The sequence below is a fragment of the Rhinolophus sinicus genome, chromosome 1 (assembly GCF_057876585.1).
Source record: "Rhinolophus sinicus isolate RSI-liver-muscle chromosome 1, RSI-T2T, whole genome shotgun sequence".
NCBI classification, from domain to species: Eukaryota; Metazoa; Chordata; class Mammalia; order Chiroptera; family Rhinolophidae; genus Rhinolophus; species Rhinolophus sinicus.
Window position 1 is genome coordinate 88,644,753 of NC_142501.1, and position 21,309 is coordinate 88,666,061.

At 37.4% G+C, this 21,309-nt stretch overlaps 1 protein-coding gene across 1 annotated transcript; it reads left to right on the top strand.

Moving 5' to 3' along the window:
* The first annotated feature begins 5,028 nt into the window (after nucleotides 1-5,028).
* AKAP3 (A-kinase anchoring protein 3) lies at nucleotides 5,029-21,111 on the top strand. Its single transcript, XM_088801343.1, has 3 exons — nucleotides 5,029-5,124; nucleotides 11,877-14,216; nucleotides 20,739-21,111. Exons 1-3 carry the CDS (start codon nucleotides 5,029-5,031, stop codon nucleotides 20,892-20,894), a joined length of 2,592 nt encoding a protein of 863 aa, XP_088657469.1. The 3' UTR covers nucleotides 20,895-21,111.
* The last annotated feature ends 198 nt before the right edge of the window (nucleotides 21,112-21,309 follow it).

A 21,309-nucleotide genomic window follows, 5' to 3' on the forward strand; every position in this document is an offset into this window, starting at 1 on the left:
TACATCAGAGCCTTCTGAAAATATATGGGCCCCTCCTTCGGCAGCGTTACAGCTAAAGCTACTATGTTTGCTGTTGAAGTTTTCATTTTGTTGCAGACCGACCAGATCTCTGACCGTCCTTTTGGGCGGCTGAAGGAGGTCTTAGTCTCAGCTTCTCAATTTGACAATGAGACTGGAAGCTTGACTTCCTCCTGACTTTTCCTCTTTATTGTATGGCTATTCCAAAAGTTCTTTTCTTTCCAGTGCTCTAATAGCAGAATCAGACTGATATAGCTCTGGGTCTTGATTCTTATCCGTTCTCATCCTCTCGCTATTATTTCTGAAGGCTTGGCTAGACAACAGAGAACTGGGAAAAGGCAGAATGTGTAGATAACTATGCTAAGAAAGGGTCTGTACTAATGGAGCACTCGAGGAAGAAAATACTACTAGCGGGAAAGTGAACATAGAGGAGTCCACAGGAAAGCTTAACAGTGAAGAGAAAGACACATTCACACACACACACACACACACACACACACACACACACACACACACACACTTCCAATCCCTATTTAAACAAAATCAGTAGAAACTGGTTTCATCAACAGCCAAATTTATTGGGTGCCTACAATGTGCCAAACACTTAGAGAAAGGGAGTAAGAAAAAGAGAATGGATGTAATAAAATGCATTCTTTTTTAAAAGTAGTAATGAAACCTGGTTCACTAAACTTTAAAACTTGATCAGATATGTATCAACCCTGCAAAAGCTTAATGTATGCCACCTGTAATTTGAGCTTCTCTAGGAGTTTAAGAACCTTGAATTAACAGGAACCTCTGGCTTCTGATGAATACAGGAGAAACCGTCTTGAGATGGAGTACAGCAACTATAAGCAAACTTCTGTGTCGTGTATGCCCTTCCTGACTGACAGTCATGATTTGCACCCCTCCTAAACTATCGCTAAAGTAATAACCACACTGGCATTTTTAAGGAACATTGTAAATCAATCCTTCTATTTGGAGGATCCCTGTATCGGCTACAGAAAAAGTTCACAGCTTCCAGGATGTTAACCTGCAGAGCTGTAATATTTAAAGGAACAAATTCACTGGTTTTGCTATTCCTTCTCTGGGCCTCAATTTCCTAATCTGTAAAATGAGGGTGTTAGAATAAATTATTTCTAAAGTCGATTTATCTTTACACTATATATAGCTTTCCTTCCTCATCAAATTTGATAACACAAAACATTCTTTTTCTCTACTTCCACCCTAACTCAAGGATATTATTCACCAACTTTGGAGTTAAGAAATTTATCAAGCCACTCATTGGCTCCATTGCACTCTCTAGATTTTCCTTCCCTCTTTTCTATTTCCTTATGAGAAATGCATACAGATTTTGGATATCATTATCATCAAAAGATATTTAAGTACCTCTTTTTATATACTATTATCCAGGACAACTTAGGGAGCTTAAAGTATAAAACAAGCTTCATGGATGCAGATAAACATGCAGAGGACAGAAAATAGAATAAAAACATTAGGACATATGTAAGTGGAAGTGTTTGCTACATATATATGACTAGTAAGTATACTTTCTGTTTATTAAACGATACAAGAACACTTCTGAGATGATGATTTATTGGTATGATTGAGATAGGAAGGTCTGTTAATAAATCATTGGGTAAGTATTTATACATTGGATAAGTCTCTCGGGTGAATTTATCCCCCAAAGAAGTCAAGCTTCAAGAAAGCCTGAATGTATGGCCTACCACTGTAGAAAACTTGAGCAAATCATTTCTTTTTGTTCTCAGATTCTTCAGTTTAACAAAGAAAGAAAAATTGAGCTATCTGGAATTAGAAATAGGCAGTATTCGTATATTCATTCTTTCAGCAGACAGTTATTAAGCACCAAGTTTAAGATACTTGCTACTATGAGAAATTCCAAAATGGGTAAGCAAATGTATCTGCCTGCATAAAATCATCTAATAAAGGAGATGAAGTGTATGTGAGCAATTAAAATGCTAGAGAGGACATAAAGTTTAAAACAAAATATGATGGAAACTTTGATAATGGATCATTCAATTAGGTATTTAGAAAACATCCCATGGATGGGGTAAGGTGACCTGGGCTATGAAGCAAGGTGGGATTTAGAGGACGTTGCTAGGGGGCTAGGTGGACGTGCCAAGATGAGAGTGCAATGCCCTCATGTCTCCTATGGAAACGTCTTAGCAGTAGAGGTTAGTGTAGAATGAGGAAGAGAATTGACCTGAAAGCTGCTTCTGACATTAACCACCAGATCCCTTTTATAACATGAGGATGTATATTGCTCTCAAGTTATCACAGGAATACTTACAAAATGTTTTGAGAGCCAAGAATTCAGGGCACTTAGTCTCCATTCTAACTACTAATCTTCTGACTTCCTTTTCAAGCAAGTTTGAAATTAAGCTAAAACTGTTCCTTTTCTTCATTGTTAAATAAGCATATATATCAGTGATTTGAAAGTGGAGAATGTCGTTTCAGAAATTATTGGCCAGAAGATGAAACCCTTTTTGGCACCTGGAAACCCTCAGATTGCACCAAGAATGAGACCTGGACTTGAACTTTGAATGTGATTCTGTGCTCATCTCTTGTGTAGTACATGCGAAAAATAAGAAATAAATCAAAATCATTATTTGGAAATAAGAGCAAGAGGGTTCATATGTAAAATCAGTCACTTGTATTTGTGTCTTTCTATTGCAGATTCCTTATATTACATGGCAGGAGGGTTCGGTAAATTTAGGGATAGTGAAGACAATAACAGATTAATCGAGAACTTTCCTCAGATTTCAGAACCCATCCTCAGTAAGTGATCACATAATTTCCTTACTTTTGTACTTAATTTTCATCCTTGCTTTTTAATTGTTATATAGCGTAAATCAGTCAGTGGATCCTATTGATTTTGCCATTTTATATTAGAAGTAATGCAGATAAATGACAGTTAAGAAACTTGCACGGTCAACAGTCCAGGACAGCCCATTTCCAACTCTTCTCATTCTTTGGCCAAGTAATAGTACCATCCATTCCTTTCTTCATGGTAATGATTCAAGCATAAGAATACTTATATTTAATAGTGAGCTACTAAGAAACAATACAGGGTTTAACTTCACAGACAGTAACAGCTTCCTTCTCAGGGTTTTAAAAATCACGTTAAAATGAGATACGAAAGAAGGTTATGAAATCTCCGCGAAAATTTTTAAAGAAAAGAATAAATTATCTTTCTGGAGCTGGCCCGACTTTCTCAGGGAGGCTCTCGCCAGATAAGTCCCGGCCCGAGGATTCTCAATTCTAGATGTATGTTAGAATCCCCCATGGAGCTTTTTAGAAATCCAATGTCTAAGTTTCCCCACACTCAAAACAACTGAAATGATTCTCCGGGGGATAGTATCTCTGATTTAGTATTTTTAAACAGTTTTCTGCATGATTCTAATCAGGGTGGTGAACCCATTGCTGACTCAAGGAATCAGTTATTACAGTGTCAAGAAGACTAGAAGAAACTTGTTTTGTTGACTCAGTAATCTGAGTCAGTGATTGGGGTACAAATCCTGGAGGAGCAAAGAGCAAGTAGATCTTATAAGATCTTGTATTTTATTTTTAATAATTACCTAAAATATTCTGTATAACAAGATTAATGAATCCACTTAAATCTGTAAAATCTGTTTGATTTGTGTTGGTTTTATTTTGAAGGACGATGCCTACCCCCAGCACAGCCTAAAGTCATTTAAAACAAATATTTACAATTAACCAGATATTCAACCCCTATTAATGCTTCACTTATTTCAAGTAATTCTTTGTAAAACATGTCACTATAAAAAAAAAATAGGATAAGCTTTTGGACTTTACTATAACGGAATTTTAAACATTGGGGAGGAAAAGTTGACCATCTTATTCTACCTTGTTCATTTAGAAGTATAGATCGAAGCAACATTTATAATGAAGGAAGGGAAACTGTTATAAAGTGTGGACGCCTGGTGATGGAAGTCTGACCTGGGAAAACAGGACAAAGAGAAGCGTCTCATACTTGTAGGTCATCAGTGGGCAAACATCATGATAATTAGCCATGTCCCCAAGGACTGTCACATAAGATGTTGTGGAAAGTGGATGAGACTAAGGCCAAAGGCCAAAGGCCAAGGGGTGCATGGAATAAGGGCTATGGTGCTTGTGTGTGAGGCGAGGCAATGAAAGCAGCAAGTATACACAATTCTTTCAAGAAAAAATGGCTACAAGTAAGGAGGAGTAGTAGCATCTAAAGAGACGCTTGGGGTGGAAGGAGACAACTGCAAGGAATATCCGCCTTCTGGCTTAGAAGAGTGGGTTGATGGCGGTACCATTACAGAGATTGGGGAATAGAGAAAAGTGTTGGGAGGGTTATGAAAGAATCAACGTCAGCAAGGGTGTTACTGCCTCCGTAAATATGACATCCGTCTTCTGGCATTCAGTGTGGCTGAATCATGGAGACTGAGAATTCCCCTGGGATTCTTGGCTAATTAGAAGAGGTATTGGTCTTAAAAGAAAAGCTACTAGAATTACTGCTAATATAAGTAAGTTAGTGCTCCAGAAATAATTTTAAAATAAACCATATATTACTTTAAAAAATAAGTTGGTGGGGTAAGAACAGGCAAGGGAGAAGTCAATAATTCTATTTTAATCACATTGAGTTTTGAGTGTCTACTGAAAGTCCAAGATGTGGGAGGGCTGTCAAGCAATGACACAAAGAGAAAGACGTAGCTGCTTAGGTACTTTGATAAATAAATCTGTATTAAGCACCTCTAGCATATAGCAGGCACTGGCCTTAGCACAAGAGATACATATGTCTAAGACATCTTCCTGCAGTTGAGAGCTGAGGATGAAGATATCCAGAGTTGAGTTGGTTTGAAGTAGCTCTTGGGACAGGTCTCTATGAAAGCATTGCTCCTATTTTCCACACGTAAGCCATGTACCTTATTTCTCCTTACTTTCATATAACTTGCCCTTTTGATGACCATTTCTTTCTTTCTTTCTTTTTTTTCCTACTTCCAGATGTCAGAAAGGGTTGACTGGCTACAAAGCCAAAATGGGGTATGCAAAGTTGATGTCTATTCACCCGGAGACACCCAACCCCAGGTCTGGAAAATGGTAAATGTCAACCTCCTTACAAAAACTGGGTTAGGAATATGTGCAGTGCCATTAAGAGTAGCCTAATTCTCTCCACCACCACCCACCTCTTATTTTTGAAGATTTAATTCCTGGGGGGGAAATGAACTCCTCTAGAACAACAAATCCCCATCTTTAATTTTTGGGAAAGTTCTTATAATAGAACTTAGAACAATACACTATCTAGTAGGAGAAATATGCTATAATTAATGAAAAAACTGTGTATTAGAGCTATAAAATTTTGTTTAATTTTCAAACGGAAGGGGATTGGATTTCAAACAGAAGAAATGTCTCCAAAGTTCATACAAAAATATTTTCTGAAATGTAAGCTGCCTCAAAATTCTCAGAATTATAAACTCTCATTCTGCCTTCATTGTTCAACGAATAATTTTTAAATGCTTGCTTAGTATCTGGCAGTGTAAGTCAGGGTCCAGTCAGAAGATGGAAAGCACACCAGTAATTTAATATTAAAATACTGTTTATTAAAGGTAGTTAACTAAGTTAACTACTAAAAGCTATAAAACAGAACTGTAAGAGTTCCAGAATTAGCAAACACAAAAAGCAGCTGCTACCCTTAGGCTGAGAGAGAGTGAACAAGGAAGAAACTAAGAAACTAAGCTCTCTCTTCCCCAACCAAGGCTGCTTCAGCTCTCTTTGGAGAAGTGTGGCTGCCACCGATAACACGCAGCCTGTTGGTGCCAGAGACACTTTCCAGAGGGTGCAGGTGGTCCAGAAGGGAAACCCTTTCCCTTCAGTGCTTCTATTAACAAAGCCAGCTGCCAAAAGAGAAATGTTCAACGGATCCAGTTCCAGTGTCATAAAGCAAGATAAAGGAGGCTGGATTGACGATTGAGAGACAATGATGGATAACTGATACAGACACTGTGCTGAGTCTCAGAATTCTCTCCCTTTAAGGATCTCAAGCACTATTGTAATCCTCATCCTTAGTATTAACATTTATCAAACACTTACTTGCATGTAATGTTACATGACCCATCTTCTGTTTGTCTAAATCGATCTGGTCTATCTAGCCTAAGAGATAAAACATTAATGAATCTATGTAAGACATTAAGACACATAATAATAAATATCCAATTACTGTAGAGTAAATGCCAACCAAAACAGCTTCTACTAGACCTTTTATGTACCTCTGCCCTTTCATTTAGAAAAACAAAAGACAGATGAGTTTCAATATTAAAGTACCAAAAATTTCTTCATTTTTCACTAAGTAAGAAGCACTCTGGGAAATTGAAAAAATAAAAATCTCTGCCCTCGTAGACCTTACCATTCGTTTGGCAAAATAAAAACTATACCTGTGAAAATATAATTTAAAAGCTCTGAATAACTGATGGACACGAATTGTAAGAAATCTGTGATCATTTGTCAAATGGCTTTTCTGGATAATAATTGCTATAGGTGTTTAAAGAACAGATCATTTCGAAGTGGGAGGGGGTCAGGGAAATTTTTATAAAGTATGTTTAATTGAGCTAGAGAGAGGTGAAGAAGAATAGGATGGGAGGTATATGTGTTGACTTAAAACTAAGCTACTGAAGGGGAAGATGACTGAGAAGAGAAAATTAAGCCCCTTAACCCTTTTCATATTCTCTGTCGTGACATGAAAATTTTCTCTGGCCTTAATTAAGATAGGCTCAGAAATAATTTGACATCCAGCTTCCCCAACCGCTCAGGATCTTACTGTATAAGAAGAGAAAGAGTTAAAGTTTGCAAAGGGGTTTGGAAGAGATGGATGTTTGATTGTAGACTGCACTGATAGAAAAAAAAATGTGGTAAATCTTTCAGTCAGTCACTATGGCTCCACCATCCACTTCATTTTTACTTTTTGCAAAATTCTTCTGGATCGAATGGAATAAACCCGGCAAGCTAACACAACTCTTTAGACTCCATCACAAAGCTCTATGTTATGCTGTAGGTTTGTTGGGGTTTTTTAATGTTCTGTGAAAAGAATTGAAAATGATATAAGAATAAACCCCACATCTGCATGATACTAAGAAGACTTACCTGTACATGTTAGCCCAATTATGGAAACGCACCTATATGTAGACAGTGTGCTTATCTGTAAATAAGTAGGTACGATTAAGGGATAATGTTCAAAAAGGATCAAATAAAGATTCCCAATCAAATGCAAAATGAATACATGTTAGGGGATGCCCGGTGGCTCAGTTGGTTAGAGCACGAGCTCTGAACAATAGGGTTACCGGTTCGATTCCCACATGGGCCAGTGAGCTGGGCCCTCCACAACTAGATTGAAGACAAGGAGCTGCCGCTGAGCATCCGGAGGAGGGGCGGCTGGATGGCTCAGTTGGTTACAGCGCGAGCTCTCAACAATAAGGTTGCCGGAACCCTCATGGGATGGTGGGCTGAGCCTCCTGCAACTAAAGATTGAAAATAGCAACTGGACTTGGAGCTGAGCTGCGCCCTCCACAACTTGATTGAAGGACAATGACCTGAAGCTGATGGGCCCTGGAGAGACACACTGTTCCCCAATATTCCCCAATAAAATTTATTTTAAAAAAATTATATACCCGTAGATTGAAAAAGCAATTATCAGGGTGGCCGTTAGCTCAGTTGGTTAGAACGCGGTGCTAATAACACCAAGGTTGCCGGTTCGATCCCCACATGGGCCACTGTGAGCTGCGCCCTCCTTAAAAAAAAATAATAATAATAATAATAAATAAATGAAAATAAATGCATACATGTTAAAGATTTTACTTAATTCATTAATGAGGAAATTGTTGAAATGTTACAACTAGTTCAAAGGAGAATTAAAAAAAAGAAGATATAGATCAGCAATATGGAAATGATTGTGCAAATAGAGGCAAAACTGCCCTCTTCCACATTAGAGAAGGGATGTCAGCTGACTCTCTACTGAACAAAATTTACATGTCTATAGACGTAGAATGATTTTGCATTGCTATCAACTATCTAAGCTCACAGAGAGGTAAAATAGCTCCCCTTGATCAGAAACAGTTTATGGGGAAGGCTATAGACAATGCTTTGTCTATAGACAATGCATAGTTTTCTATTGAAGCACTAATTTTCCTCTACAGTTGCCTTCATTTTGATTTAAAAAAAAAAAAAAAAAGATAACTTTTGACACAAAGTAAGACTAGTGTATCATCAGACTTGGTCTGATTATTTACATAGGTGCAGCAACCAGATAGGACTTTAAGTTTACTTTACTGGAAGCTTTTATAAGGAATCTCAGGTTGGACTTGTAAAGACCCCCATTATTTGCTATCCTGAGACTAGGAAACTGTCTCCACCAGGTTTTACCTGCAGTCCCTAGAAAAACAATCAGGATTTCTCTGATGCTATTGTTCCTAAATATAGTCTCAACCACTTATAGTAATCATAACTTTTTTCAAAATATTTTCTATTCTTTATATTTCACAAAGAACACTGGGGAGGGAGAGGTATGTAATTGTTAACAAGTTAGCTAAAGTACAGACTAGCAGAGTTCATGAATACACATAAGACAACTTCTACAGCCACATCCCTCATACAACCTCAGTGACAAAAATGAACACATTCATTAACAGACCCAAAGATATAACATTTCTATAGTATAAAAAATGAGAAGCAAAATGTTTTTTACTTAGAAATTATCTAAGTATCCCGTGAGTATCCATTAATTTAATACCAGTCCACTATTTTAAGTTACATAAAGATGTTGGAAATTTATCATAAATCTGGCATACTATAAAACGTAACTTGAAATAGTCTGTCAGAATAACTATTCAATTTGATTACACACAAATTTATATTTTTCATGATATCAAACATTAAGTAGAAGTAATACTACCTTATCGGATCTATATAACCTGTATAAGTTTGTGAAGAACATATCAAAGTAAAACAAAAATCCACACTTGTATCATACTTAACACTGATAAATCAGAATAGACATAGCTGTTTTTATTAAACTAAAATTATTAAACTAATCTTGTTTACCCAACTTAGACTTATCTAACTAATCTAACTTTACCTAACTTATGTGAATTTAAGTTCCTAAAATATTTCTGAGTTAGGTTCTATAAGAATACTATTATTCGAATGTTACTCATCCATAAAACAGGAGGAAATCTTGCCATTTACAACATGGGTGGACTTTGAGGGCATTATGCTAGGTGAGATAAGTCAGACAGAGAAAAACAAATACCATATGATTTCACTTATATGTCAAATCTAAAGAGAAAAAAGAACTCATAGATACAGAAAACAGATTGGTGTTTGCCAGTAGTGGGGGATGGGTGGAATGGGTGATGGTGGTCAAAAGGTGCAAATTTCCATTCGTAAAATAAGTAAGTCATGGGGATGGAATGCACAGCATAGTGACTATAGTTAATAATACTATATTGTATATCTGAAAGTTGCTAAGAGAATAGATCTTGAAAGTTCTCATCAAAAGAAAAAATAATTTGAACTATGTGTGGTGATGGATGTTAACTAGACTTATTTTGGTGATAATTTCACAATATATACAAATATTGAATCATTATATTCTACACCTGAAACTAATACAATGTCATATGTCAATTATATCTCAATTAAAAATAATAATAATAATAAACTTTAAGCCATGTCAAAAGTTAAAACAGAAACACAAAACTTATCTGTCCAGAGATCAAAGGCTCTTCTCCTTCCAAGTGGGCACAAAATTATTGATTTGAGCTTATAATGGGCAAAAAATACTAGCCGAACAGATTTTCTGTTTTGTCTCACCCAACGGAGAATAGAGTTCTATAAACCAAAATTCACCAAAGAATCACAAAACGGTCAGACAGTAAAACAAAGTTCTCAATCATTGCTGTCACCAATGATTATCGACCATAAAAAACCAAAGTGAAAACCAAAAGCAAGTTTAGTAGAAAGGAAAAGGAAAACTAGAAACACAGAACACCTGCATAATTCTAGTGCCACTTTGGATTCACCTGTGGGGGCCAACATGCACCTGGTACCCTGCTCTCATGGTGACATTTACCTCTGTTAGGTGAATCTGTTGGACATCTTAGCAAAGACTTCCAAAACTGTTAAAAGACATTTTCAGAGAAGAATGAAATAATGACTGTCATACTTATATATGTAAAAATAAACTCACATTAAAGATTATATTTAACTCATTAACAAGGAAGTGTGGTTCAAAGGAGAATTAAAGAAAAAAAAACACGTATAGATCAGGAATATTGAAGTGAATATGCATATGGAAGCACCTTTTCCACAGTGTGAGAGGAAGTCAGTCAAACCTTCCGTGGTCAGAATTAATGTGTGAAAAGACAAGTATTATATTGCATTGCTATCAGAGTTGTCAAATAGCTCCAAGAGAATGAGAATCAGAAAGTGTGGAAGGGTGTACTACAAATCATGCACAGTTTTCCACTGAAGCACAAAATTTCCGTATAGTGGCTATTGTTCAAATTAGAACCATTAAGAGGACTTCGAACCAAGCACGATGGCCAACAAGCAGTTGAAACCAGCCCTATAGAAGACTGGTACAGGACTGGTACAGCTGCTCTTGTCTTCTCTCCAAGTCATCAAGAGAGGCAGTGGTAGAGAGGACCAGATTGACAGTAGGAACTGGATTTGAATACTAACCCCCATCAAGTAGTAGCTGTGAGATGCTAGTGGATTTATTTAACTTCTCTAAGCCTCAGTTTTCCCACCTGTGAAACTGGAAGAGTAATACCTAGCTTACAGGGTGTGTATGAGGATTAAATGAAATAATGTGTGTAAACCACTTAGCATAGTACCTGGCTAACATAAGTATTTAACAAATAGTAGCTAGTAACTCTATGATGCTTGGTAATTAGAATACCAAATTATTCTTTAAAGATGCGTAATACTTCTGGTCATTTCCAGAAGACGTAGCTCCAATAAATACAATGATCCTTTACATTTGATGGTAAATTGGATAATTTCACACACATTCTTATTTTGGCCTATGTTCAAGTGAAAATTACGGATTACAAATGTAAATATGTACGTGTGTGCAAGTGCTTATCACAGCTAGTGTCCGTTAAAGAATCTGTAGTCACTTAAAAAGACTAATAAAGTACCCAGATAGTAACTCCTCAGTCATAAATCAGATTGTTAGCTCAAGTGATGTTAAATAGTGCATTGGAAGCCATTTAGCATATGCAATTGCGCTTGTGCAGCCTGGCAAAGTAATTAATTATGCACAATTTTCCTTGACTTTTCTAATTTTTTCAAAACTTTTGTAATAAGAGACCTAACTAAAAACAGATAAACCATAGAAAATAGCAGTTAATACATAAAAAAATTGATTCAGTTCAAATGCTAACTCTTCTGTGTAGCTGATGACTGTCAGATCTCCAGGATACATGTTGTTAGAAGCAGTCTAGTGAAGTGGCCGAGAGCATGGGCTCTGGAGTCAGACTGCCTGGGGTGGAATTCCAGCTTCCTTAACGATTAGCTGTATAACTTCAGATAAGTAACTAAATCTCTCAGTTCTTCAATTTCCTCTCCTGTAAAATGTGGATAATAAGAGAGCTAACATTTAAGTTTACTGTGAGAGTAATATAAAATGAGATAATAGTCTTAAAATACTTGGAACAGTGCCTGATCCATAGTAAGCAAGTAAATGTTTCTGATTTTTATTGTGATGGTTTGAGCAAGTTCAGGCTTGAGCAGGGTGATCGTTTTTGTAAGTGATCTTTGAGTTGTCCTGAATATCCCATATGTTTATCTTGTTATAGTCGGATGAATCCTTGCCTATTTTTAAGGAAGCCTCAACTGATCCTGTCAGAGTGCTCAGCTGGCTCTGCAAAGACCTGGAAAGAAGTACAGCAGGGTTCCAAGATGTTAGGTTCAAGCCCGAAGAATCATCATTTGGTGGGGAAATGACCAACACAGGAGACCCATGCAAGGGTTTCTTTGTGGACTATTACAATACCACCAACAAGGACAGTCCAGGGAGATTGCATTTTGAGGCAACTCACAGAGAGAACCCTCTCCAGGGCCCCAGGGCCCAACTTGGCAATAGGAGTTCAGTAGATGAAATTTCCTTCTATGCTAACCGCCTCACAAATCTAGTCATAGCCATGGCCCGCAAAGAGATCAACGAGAGGATCAATGGCTCTGACAACAAATGTATCCATCAGTCATTGTACATAGGAGATGAACCCACGCCCAAGAAAAGCCTGAGTAAGGTGGCATCAGAGCTGGTGAACAAGACTGTCTCTGCATATTCCAAAGCCACTACCTTGGATAAGATTCCTGACTCTGGTGACAGACCCTTGGGATTGTTCCAGGCTCCCCCAAATTTGAGATACAAGACCACTTTGGACATCAAGGAGAACAGCAAGGAGAGCAAGGGTCCAGGTGACAAGCCTGCTTCTAAGAAATCTTTCTTCTATAAGGAAGAGTTTGAATCTCATAATGCAGTTGATGCCAAAGAGGGTGGAACGTTCCTACCTGGGGAGAGAAAGATATTCAGAGGGCAAGAAAGGCCTGATGACTTTACAGCTTCTGTTAGTCAAGGAATCATGACCTATGCCAACAATGTGGTATCTGATATGATGGTCTCCATCATGAACACACTAAGGATCCAAGTGAAGGATACAACCATTGCCACCATCCTGCTGAAGAAGGTGCTGATCAAGCATGCGAAAGACGTGGTCTCAGATCTCATTGACTCCTTCATGAAGAACCTTCACAATGTCACAGGGAGCCTCATGACTGATACAGACTTTGTCTCGGCTGTGAAAAGAAGTTTATTTTGTCATGGAAGCCAGAAGGCCACAGATATCATGGATGCCATGCTGAATAAGCTACACACTGTGATGTTTGCCAAGAAACCTTCTGAGAGTATCAGGAAAACCAAGGACAAGTCTGAGAGTTATTCCCTTTTGTCCATGAAAGGAATGGGTAACCCTAAAAACCAAAATGTAAACTTTGCAACAATGAAATCTGAAGGTAAATTGAGGGAAAAAGTATACTGTCCTCCGTGCAAACCAGAGAAGACTTGTGCCGAAACTTTGGGTGAACACATTATCAAAGAGGGACTGAGCTTGTGGCATAAAAATCAGAATAAAGAAGGAAAATCTCCAGATTTCCAACATGCAGCATTTGCAGATTCCAACAAACAGCATAATCCTGCACCAGACATTCCCCTGGGATTTCCTTTGGATCCTTGCAACTTCAGCCTCCCTATGCCTCACCCAGAGAATCCTGAGAATTTTATGTGTGATTCCTGGGCCAAGGACCTGATTGTATCTGCCTTACTTTTGATTCAGTACCACCTGGCCCAGGGAGGAAGCATAGATGCACAGAGCTTCCTTGAAGCTGCGAGTGACACCAACTTTCCTGCCGAAAAGTTCCCTGTAGTTCCTGATGAGACCAGCCATAAGTCTACTCATATGGGAGATAACCAAGAAGAAGAAGAAAAGAAGGATCTAAAGAGCATTTTCTTCAACTTTATCCGGAATTTACTTGGTGAGACCATTTTCAAGAGTGACCGTAGCTCTGAATGCAAGGTGCCAGAACAGCCAGTTAAGGAAGAAGATGGCCACCTGTATGAAAGACCTGTTACCCCCACCCCCAACAAACTAAGTGATGGCGATGAGGCTGGTGGTGCCTTTGTTGGGCTGACCAAGATGGTTGCCAACCAGTTAGATGGCCACATGAATAAGGAGATGATAGAACATCTGACGGACTCAGTTATGAAGTTGTGTGTCATTATTGCCAAGTCCTGCGACTCTCCCTTGACAGAGCTGGGAGATGATAAGTCTGGGGAGTCCACCAGGACAACTTTCACCTTCCCGGAGCATTTATATGAGTGTTTACCAGTTAAGGGCACAGGGACAGCAGAGGCTCTTTTGCAGAGTGCCTATCAAGCTGTCCATAATGAATTGAGAGGTGTATCAGAACAGTTGCCTGAAGAGTGTACATCACCCCCAGTGATTGTCAGCAATCACAATCTAAGTGGTGTGGTTCAGGACAAGCAACTCCAGGCCGTACTGCAATGGGTAGCCGCCTCTGAGCTCAATGTCCCGATTTTGTACTTTGCTGGTGATGATGAAGGAATCCAGGAGAAGGTAAGGAAGCAGAGTCAGAGGAGTGTATTAACGGTTAATTAGGGTTTTAAGTTCTGTTTTCTTTCTGAATGGGAAGACAGCCACAAGAAGGGTAGAATTTGAAGATGGAGAGATATACTTTAAACAAATCTGATCTTTTTTAATGCATATATTGGTGGGATTGCACACATGAGGAACCTCCAAGAGACCTGGTGAAAGAACCAGATTAATGCCTGGGCTTCAGGCTAAATTTTGGATAGGACAGCATTGTCCAAAGGATGAGTAGGGGCTTCTGGGAAGCATCCAGGGATAGGTTGAGGAGGGCAGGAGGGCGAAGGATCTACATGAATGACCTTTCCAAACCTGCCATTATTCTCTTAGCTGGTTGTCTAGGAGGTGTTGGGGATTTGAAGGGATTTCATAAATAGCACCCCTCTTCCCTCACCCTAAGATCTGAATCAATTGAAAAGTAAGACTAAAGAATAAGGCAGATGAGAATCCCTGTTATTACTGATAAAGGTAAGTGTGCCTTCTAAATCCTTGCTTCCCTCAGTGTAGGCCTTAGAACTGCTCACTGAAGGGATATTTTGAGTCTGGAAAGCGTGAACACTTATGCAAATTGCTGCTTCATGCTATGGTAGAGGAATTAAGAAAGAGACTATACACACCACACACACACACACACACACACACACACACACACACACACCCCTGCTTAGGACTTTGGATTATTTTGTCTTAATTGAGAAAAGTGGAACAATCGTGGTTACCAACTCAGGAGTAAGGGGTGGCACAAGAGGCTGGGATTATTTATAAAAATAATTCATAGTTATAGAAATGAGAGGGTGGAAGAAGGGGCTTTCTGTGTTTAAAGAGTGGCATTAGTACCTGGCATTAGTACCCCTTGCAACTGGTTTACTTGGCTTGTGTGAGAACCGGGAAGACACAGGACTGTATAGCATCCAGATTAGACTAAGCCTAGACTTGCTACTCAAAATGTGGTCTATGAACTGAAAGCATTGGCATCAGCTGGGAGCTCGTTAGAAGCACAGACTCTCAGGCTCCATTCTGGCCTACTGAATCACAATCTTCATTTCAGCAAAATCCCCAGGTGATTTGTATGCACATTCAAGTTTGGGACAGAGGACAGACGTGGACTTCCATTCCTACATACATCCCTAAGACTCCTTGGCAAGTTCTGTCTCGTTACAGTTTTTCCAGTCTGCAAAACAGACAACTATTTTGGTACATAGCAATTAGCACAGGGGGCTGTATTCACAAAAGCTTTAGACTGATGGAAAAAATCTAAAAGGAAGCATAGCTTTGGTACAATGTGTAAAACAGGCTTTTGTTCCATAGCTATCTTTTAAGTCAAAGCCACTGTATATAAAATCTGTAATACATTCTGGTTTAAGATTATTTTGAATTAGAATTCTGATAATATACTTATCTAAAATGGGCCCAGTAGACTTGCAGTCCTCCTCCTATACACACACAAATGAACACACACAGGCCCATACATCTTCGCCCACTGTAAACATAAAGAGAGTCATCTATTTTATTAAAGGAAAAGAGTGGAAAGAAGGGGCAGCAGCAATCCAAACTTCAACTAATGAGTAGATTTGCGTTGAACATCAGTGTATTTTTAAGAACAGTTAGTTGGATGAAGTGTACCTCATAGCAACTACCTAACACTGATTTGAGACTTTTTTGGAAAGGGATGTAATAAATGCATACAAATATTCTCATACTGATACATACAGGTGATTGAAGCCAGTAACACCGGGATGCCCATGAGCCCAATTCCTTTAAATAAATTTGCATCCATTTTTGAATAGGTAATGTGTGCATAGTTCAAAATCCAAGAGCACAAAAGTGAAAATTAAGGTTTTTTTCTCATCTTTATCTCTCATCCTGTTGCTCTGTCTAGAGAAAATAATTCTGATCAAGTACTTGCTTATCCTTCTAGAAATACATATACATGCACTTATGTGTACGTATCTTATTTTTTAAGTCTCAAATGGTAGTAAACTATATAAATTCTCGCCTGCAACATATAGAGCTGCCACATCTTTTTAATGGCTGCATATTACTTTATTGTATGAAGGTGCTGTATTTACTCTCCAATGTATGGACATTTCAGTTGGCAATATTTTGCTACTACAAGCAATGCTGTATGCACAGAATCAATGTATCTGTAAATGCTAAATACTTAGGAAAGCAATTTCAAGATCACCACTAATGTGTGTTGTGTATTTAATATAAATTCCCAAATTGCCTTTCATAGAACTTGCACCAATTTGCACATCTACAAAAACGATTTCCCATACTTTTTGATCAACGGTGAATTGCCAAACTTGCGATCTTTTCAAATGTTGCTTTACTTTGCACTTGTCTTATTAGGTATGAGGGTGACTATCTTTTCATATGTTTAAGAGCTATTTGAATTTTCTTTCTCGTGGATGAATTGTTTGTTTATAATCTCTGCACATTTTTCTATTAGGTTTTTCTCTCTTTCTTATTGATCTGTAGGAGTTTTATGTACAAGATGTACACAATATACACAAGCCTTTGTGATATTAAGTACATTTTTAAATCATTTGTCTCTTGGTGTTTTTTGTTTTGTTTTTGCCATGTAGAATTTTTTTAATGTTTATATAGTCAAATCTAAGACATTTTTTTCTTTTTTTTTTTCATATTTTGGAAGACATTCTTCACTCTAAGATATTAACAAAAGTTTCCTGTGTTTTCTTCTAATACTTTTTAAAAAATTATTCAAACTTTGATCCATTTTTAATTCATTTTTATATAAAATATGAGGTAGGTAAGAACGTAATCTCTTATTATTTCCAGACGGCTATCTATCTTTGGTTCTTTTTCTGAACTTTCGGTTCTGTTTCATTGAATTGTTAGACTATTCTTACATTTTCATACTGTTTGAATAGCACACAGTTTAATTACTGTCATTCTCTAATATATTTTAATATCTGATTGGGCTAGAGGCTCGTATTTCTCTATCTCAGAATTTTCTAGACTATCTTACCCAATTTCCACCTCCAGCCTCAGGCAACCATAAACCTGATTTCTATCATAGATTTATCTTTTGGACATTTTATACAATGGAGCAATAAAATATATAGTCTTTTACATCTGGCTGTTCACACTAGCATGTTTTTGAAGTTTATCCATGCTGTAGTATGCGTGAGTAGTTCATTCCCTGTTATTGCTGAGCAGCGTGTCATTATGTGGATGGGCTATGCTTTGTTTATGCATTCACCAGTTAAAGAACGTTTGGATTGTTTTCACTTTTTCGCTCTCATGAATAATACTACTATGAACATTCACATGCAAGGCTTTGTGTGCACATACGTTTTTATTTCTCTTGGGTAACAAGGAGTGGAATTGCTGCACTTATGGTAAGAATATTTTTAAAAATTGCCAAACTGTTTACCAAAATATTTGTACCATTTTATATTTCCATCAACAATTTATGTAGGTTTCAGTTTCTCCACATCCTCATCAGCATTGGTTTTTGTTTTGTTTTGTTTTTCTTTTTTTTTTTAATAGCTGTTATTGTGGTATCTGATTGTGGATTTAATTTGACATGTATACATTAGAATGACTAAAGATGTTAAACATCTTTTTATGTGTTAATTAGCTATTCACATATATTCTTTGTTGAATCTATGCAAAACTTTTGCTCATACTTTGGTTTGTTTTGTTGTTATAAAGTGGCAAGAATTCTGTATATGTTCTGGATACAAGTCCTTCATCAAATATGTGATTTGCAAATATTTTCTCTTTGTCTGTGGCTTGTCTTTTATTTAATGGAGTCTTTTGAAGAGCAAAATTTTTAATGATGAAATCTAATTTATTGTTTTTCTCTTTTATTGTTTGAGCTTGATGTTATGTCTAATCTGTGTATAAATAACCCAGTGGTTCTCAACTGGAGGCAGTTTTGCCCCCAAGGGCCGTTTGTAATGTCTGCAGACGTTTACTGTTGTCACAACTGGGAGAAGGGTTGCTACTGGCGTGTAATGGGTAGAGCACAAGGAGGCTGCTAAACATCCTACAATACACAGGACAGTCCCACAACAAAGAACGATCTGGCCATAAGGTCAGTACCGCCAGAATGAGAAACACTGACCTAACCCAAGGTTAGGAAGATTTTCTTCTTTGTTTTCTTCAAAATGTTTGATAATTTCAGCTCTTACAGTTAGGTCTGTGATCCATTTTGAGTTCATTTTTGTGTGTGAGATGAGGTAGGGGTCTAATTCATTCTTTTGCATGTGGATGTGCAGTTGTCTCAACACCATTTGTTGAAAAGATAAATGGACATCTGGCCCTTTTAAGTTGTTTTTCCCTGTATAAAGCCCCTTTATAAAAAAATCAATTGACCATAAATGTTGAGGTTCAAGCTTTCTTTTGATTGGTGTTTTCATGGTACATTTTTTTCCATAATTTTACTTTTAACCTACCTATATTATTTGAAGTGGTTTTTTGAAGGCAGCATGTAGTTGGATCATGTTTTGTTTTTTGGTGTTATTTTTATATCCATTCTGACAGTTGGTATTTTTAGACCATTTACATTTGGTCTAATTATTGATATGTTGGGATTTAGGTCTACTATTTTAATATTAGTGCTGTGTTTTCTATTTTTCCTTCCTGTTTTTCTCTTGCCATCTTTTGGATTAAATACTTTTTAGTATTCCATTTTAATTTATCTGTCGTGTTTTTTACTATATCTCTTCGCATAGTTTATTTTAGTGATTTCTCTAGGGATTACAATATGCATACTTAACTTTGAAGAGAGTCTATGTAGAATAAATAGTTGCCATTTAAACTAGAACATAGAAATCTTATTACCATGTAGGCCCCTTTACACCTCCCTCTTATGTTGTCGTTATTTCATATATTTAATCTACATACGTTGAAAAAAATTCTTAGACAATGTTCTTTTTGGTTTCAATAATAAAACATTTTAAAGAACTGAGAAGAACAGTTTATTCCTTATAATGAGGTTTTTTACTGTTTTTGTGGGTTTTCATTTATTCCTAATGTTCCCAGTTTCCTTCTGATATTATTTTCCTTTTGTCTGAACAACTAGAACACATTTTCCAGCAATAAATTCCTAGTTTTTTTTTAATCTGAAATTTTCTTTATCTGATCTTTATTCCTGAAGTGTATTTTTGCTGGATATAGAATTCTGGTTTGACAATTATTTTCTTTTTGTGCTTGCAAAATATTGTGCCATTTCTTTCTGGCCTCTATGTTTTCTGATGAGAAATCTCTTGTCATTCAAATTATTGTTCCCCTAAAAATAATAATTTTTCTCTGGCTGCTTTGATATTTTTTTATTTTTCTTTAGTTTTAAGCAGTTTGATTATGCCATGTCTTAAAGTAAATTTCTTTGGGTTTTTCTTATTTTATGTTCACTGAGCTTCTTAAATTTGTCAGTTATATCTTTTAGGAAATTGGAGAAGCTTTCTTCCATTATTTCTTCAAGTATTTTTTTTCTGCACAACCCTTTTTTCCTCTCCTTCTAGGATTCTAATGACATAAATGTAAAACCTTTTAGTATTGTCCCACAGGCCCTGAACTCTGTTTATTTTTTCAATCTTTTTTGAAAGAAGTTTAATCAAACCTATATTGTACAGAGTGCCTAATTTCTATTGATCTATCTTCAAGTTTACTGGCTTACTTTTATATCTCCGTTCTGTCCCTTCAGTAAGTTTTCATTTTGGGTTTGTTTGTTTTTTTTCAGTTCTAAAATTTCCAATTGGTTTTTCTTTATAGCTTCTTTTTGCCAAGGCTTTCAGTCTTTCCATTTGTTTCAACAGTATTTGTATGTACTTCAGTTTCTCACATGAAAATTTCCCCTTCTGAAAAAGCTCCTGATATTTGGCCTGTTTATTTGCCCTTTGACTTTTTATCATAGAGTTAGGAGCAGGATGCACAAAATAAAAATTGGGTTATTTCAGTCTGTTGCTGCTAGGATTCCAGATGAATGGCAATGTACTGTGTTCATATTATTACTGACAAGTCTCTTTACCTCTCTGGGAAACATTTTCATGAGTGTTGAATGAATCTTTGAACTGCATTCCCGTTTTAACATTCTAGGGGTTTCTGGTCTATGGGGCATGGGACAGCATCCACATTTGTTCTTTGACACAATGATGGGGGACTGTTCTGTGATATTACAGTGAACTTAAGAACATTAGCATTCTTAGAGAGCAAGAACACCATTGACCAAACACCTACTAGAAACAGGAAGAATTTTAGTCTTAGTGGGAAATTATATTTTCCATGTCATGGACAGATGGGTCTTAACATGTCTTCTTTAAACTAAGGGTGATATAATCAACTTTCTTCTGTCAAACAGGCCAGCAAACTTTACAATAAGGAAGTCTTCTTAACATCTAATTTGAGTCCCTTCTGCAAAAGTTTCTCAAAGTCTAACTGTGCTCTTTGTTCTAGCCTGGGCAGCTGTGGGTGCTATGGGATGTTCCGCCCCTCTACTACTGTTTTCTTTCCTTTCCACAGCTACTCCAGCTCTCAGCTGCTGCCGTGGACAAAGGATGCAGCGTAGGTGAGGTTCTCCAGTCAGTGCTGCGCTATGAGAAGGAGCGACAGCTGGATGAGGCGGTGGGAAATGTTACACGGCTGCAGCTGCTGGACTGGCTGATGGAGAACCTGTGATCCACGCCCCCCCCCCCCCCCCCGCTGCTTTCCCGGTTCCAGCAGTGGGCCCAGCCCTGGTGCCCCTCCCTGTTTTCTCACTTCCACAGCCGCCCTCTCCATACCGTCACAGAGCCCTAACTTTATCTTCATCCCACTCACATCAAAAACGTCATCTTATACTAGTCACTGGATTTTGCAGATTTTCTTCTCCATGCGAGCAAGGACATAAAATAAAAAAAAACATGCTATTAAAGGGCTCCAGGTGTGTGGTTTCCTTGAGCTCTAATAGGGTAATAAGGGAAAGAAATCTCAGGAGTGAAAAAATTAATCAGATAGCAGAAGAAAAATAATGCTAGGCTAAGGGGTCCTGCAAAAGTCACTCGGCCTGTTCACTGTGTATCCCTCATCTGTGCCATGACTTGCAGCTCCTCTG

Excerpts from the sequence above, each read along its gene's own strand:
- AKAP3 (XM_088801343.1), top strand. The coding sequence starts at position 5,029 with ATGTCAGAAAGGGTTGACTGGCTACAAAGCCAAAATGGGGTATGCAAA. Across the intron at positions 5,125-11,876 it reads AACCCCAGGTCTGGAAAATG|TCGGATGAATCCTTGCCTAT; the intron begins GTAAATGTCAAC and ends ATCTTGTTATAG. Across the intron at positions 14,217-20,738 it reads ATGAAGGAATCCAGGAGAAG|CTACTCCAGCTCTCAGCTGC; the intron begins GTAAGGAAGCAG and ends TCCTTTCCACAG.